The 2417-nt window shown below is 51.8% G+C and overlaps 1 protein-coding gene across 1 annotated transcript; it reads right to left on the bottom strand.

The window, feature by feature from the left end:
• Positions 1-1184: 1184 nt before the first annotated feature.
• Positions 1185-2056, bottom strand: BO86DRAFT_392045 (uncharacterized protein). The gene is made up of 2 exons (XM_025672727.1): positions 1358-2056; positions 1185-1287 (listed from the first exon to the last, which is right to left on the bottom strand). The coding sequence occupies exon 1, from the start codon at positions 1689-1691 to the stop codon at positions 1536-1538; it is 156 nt and encodes a 51-aa protein (XP_025524117.1). The 5' UTR covers positions 1692-2056; the 3' UTR covers positions 1185-1287; positions 1358-1535.
• Positions 2057-2417: the final 361 nt, after the last annotated feature.

Below are 2417 nucleotides of genomic sequence, written 5' to 3'. Positions count from 1 at the left end.
TTTGACCCGATCGGGAAGATGATCGTCCGGCGTGCCTGGACGGCCCCTGGGAGAAGAGTGGATCGTGGCCAGACCCCTCAGGCACAGCTTCTCCGTCCATGTTTTTTTGACGCCACTGACTACGCTTCGGTCTCCAGTCGCCCGTGCGGTAGTGGGTGGTTCGCATCGGAGATGATGCCCACTTGGTGCTTCGCGCGCCTGTTAGGCTCGAACAGATGGGGGAAGGACTTTTGGATTCGAAGAGTCCGAAGGAACAGCGGAAAAAGGAACTCCTTAGCTCGAAGCGAAGGCCCAGTTTGGAATTTCTCGGTGCGATTTGGAGTTTGTGTCTTGGCCGATCAATTCGAATCAGCGGTGTTGGACCGAGTGTTTGAAAGTTTTCCTGCACGTCCTTCAGTTGAGTTAGTTACGGGCCTGGCTGTGAAGGGGAGCAAAAGACGGAAGGCTGCAGAATCGCTAGTCTGGTCTGGATTCTGTGTAGTCTCTCGCACTTACTGACTGACACTGACACTGACACTGACAGCTTGTCTTTCGATTCTCTGATGAGACTGCCATTGTAGCAGGTTGAGTATTCAGCTCCATTCTTTGCCGCGGGATTGTAAATGATGGAACCTGAAGCCATTGAATTATGCTTAATTAACCGTACTATAGAAGGCAATTTAACCCGAGTTCCTTCCTTGATTCCTTGCGGGGTGCGGAATGCCTCAGGTACCGACCGTCTTAGGTGTAACTTGCCCCATTAGGCAGGTATACGGAACCTCCTCCAGCAACAAGCCTGCTTTATCACTACACCAACCAACGAAATGACTCCATACTAATCTATATCATATCACTTTTCTTCTTCCTTCAATGTACACTACCCTCTATTTGACACACTCCAGTCTCGGAGAAGAACGTTCCGCTCACTAGTCCATCCACTTTAGACAGATTCTGGTACCGGGTGGTCACACCGACAAGGAAAATTTGAGCTGTAAGCTGAGTCTGTATCCCTTTGTCTCGGTCACTCGGGCATTCCTCGCCAGATTCTCGCGGACACGCTGATACCACCTCTCAAGATCTCACCACCGATCGGCTCTCCTCAACGGAATCACTCCCTCGCAGCTCCGCTGGGGCTGTTCCGATTCAGATCTAAGTCTCACTTCCCCGAATTCCGTGCGATCAGCGGTGGAGCTAGCCTAGCTTACATTCATCGGCAAGCTGACAGCCGGAGCGAGTTCCAACCTTTCTCGACCCATTTGCGTGCAGCCCTCTTGGAATGAGGAAAAGTCTCATCGAAGTCACAAGTACCTGCAAAGGTCAGCGTCAATCTCTCTTGTCACGGAATAAGATCAAGACAAGACGAGCTGGTGTAACGTACCCCCAGGCACCCGGTTCTTGAGGAGAGACAAAGATTTTCAGAAAATTTGTCCGAGGGTGACATGACTGAGACTGAGAGTCACGAGACTCGCTCACGCTCTGCTTGTTGGCGCGGACCTCCTCAGGTTGGGTTCACGGAAGAAGGCGGTCCATACAGTATTGTTGGTTGCCATTTCTCTTCAGTTAAGCTCAAAATGCTGTTTATCCCCGATGATCAGTGATCGTCGGGTTCGGGATGTGAGGAAGACGCGGAGAATATGCTCGATGACACCCGACCTCAGCAACCACGGCACTATAAATAAAATTGCGCCTTCATCCCTACAACACAGCGTCATTTGGGACTGTACCTCATACCCAGTAGATAGACGTCGATGGTACATGCTCTACATGTATGTCTGACTAGGAACCACGTCCAGGCTGCCGACCGGACATTTTTGCGCTTGTATCCTCCAACCGGCTCGGAAGCCTACGGCGTACATCCAGCCACCCTGCAGGGTACATCCTGCACATTCCCCATGGATGGAGACGAGTTCAACGCACCTGTGTCACTTCTTCCCTCCGCGATTTGACTGACCCTCTCCCCTCCGTCCCGCGCGAATCCACCAACTTGTCCTCACCAATTAATCACCTCATCAGGAGTCTGTGGAACAGATCAACCCATCCGCTGGCAGGATGGTGAGTCTCCCAATGCGGGATACTGCATTGAGCTCTCCGACTGGCTTGGCAATCCTTTCATTGGGATAGACGCCAGCAGCATTCTATTGTCCACCAGTTTCCGCTCTGCATGGATTTTCCTAAGGTGGCAGCTGTCGGAAAAACCCAACCAACCAGCCCTACTAGCATGTTCGCGAACACCTAGCATGCCCCCACTCTTGCTACATGTACATGTTCGATCTTGGTACAGTTTAGCTGGCCCCATACTGAGAGCCACGATTGCAGGGTCACTAGTCCCTGCTGTAGTCTGTATTGACTTCAGCGCCTGGCTCCTCTGCCGGATTGGATCGGTTCAGTTCGCCACTTCACTGTTCTCACCAGTTCTTCTTTGATCATGCAACAATGTC

This window comes from Aspergillus japonicus (genome assembly GCF_003184785.1).
Source record: "Aspergillus japonicus CBS 114.51 unplaced genomic scaffold BO86scaffold_61, whole genome shotgun sequence".
Lineage (NCBI taxonomy): Eukaryota > Fungi > Ascomycota > Eurotiomycetes > Eurotiales > Aspergillaceae > Aspergillus > Aspergillus japonicus.
Note: the sequence above shows the minus strand (reverse complement) of the source record. Positions and strands in the feature narration are given on the sequence as shown.

What these genes read in the sequence shown, in the direction of transcription:
- BO86DRAFT_392045 (XM_025672727.1), bottom strand. Translation starts at nt 1,691, where the DNA reads ATGACGCTGTGTTGTAGGGATGAAGGCGCAATTTTATTTATAGTGCCG.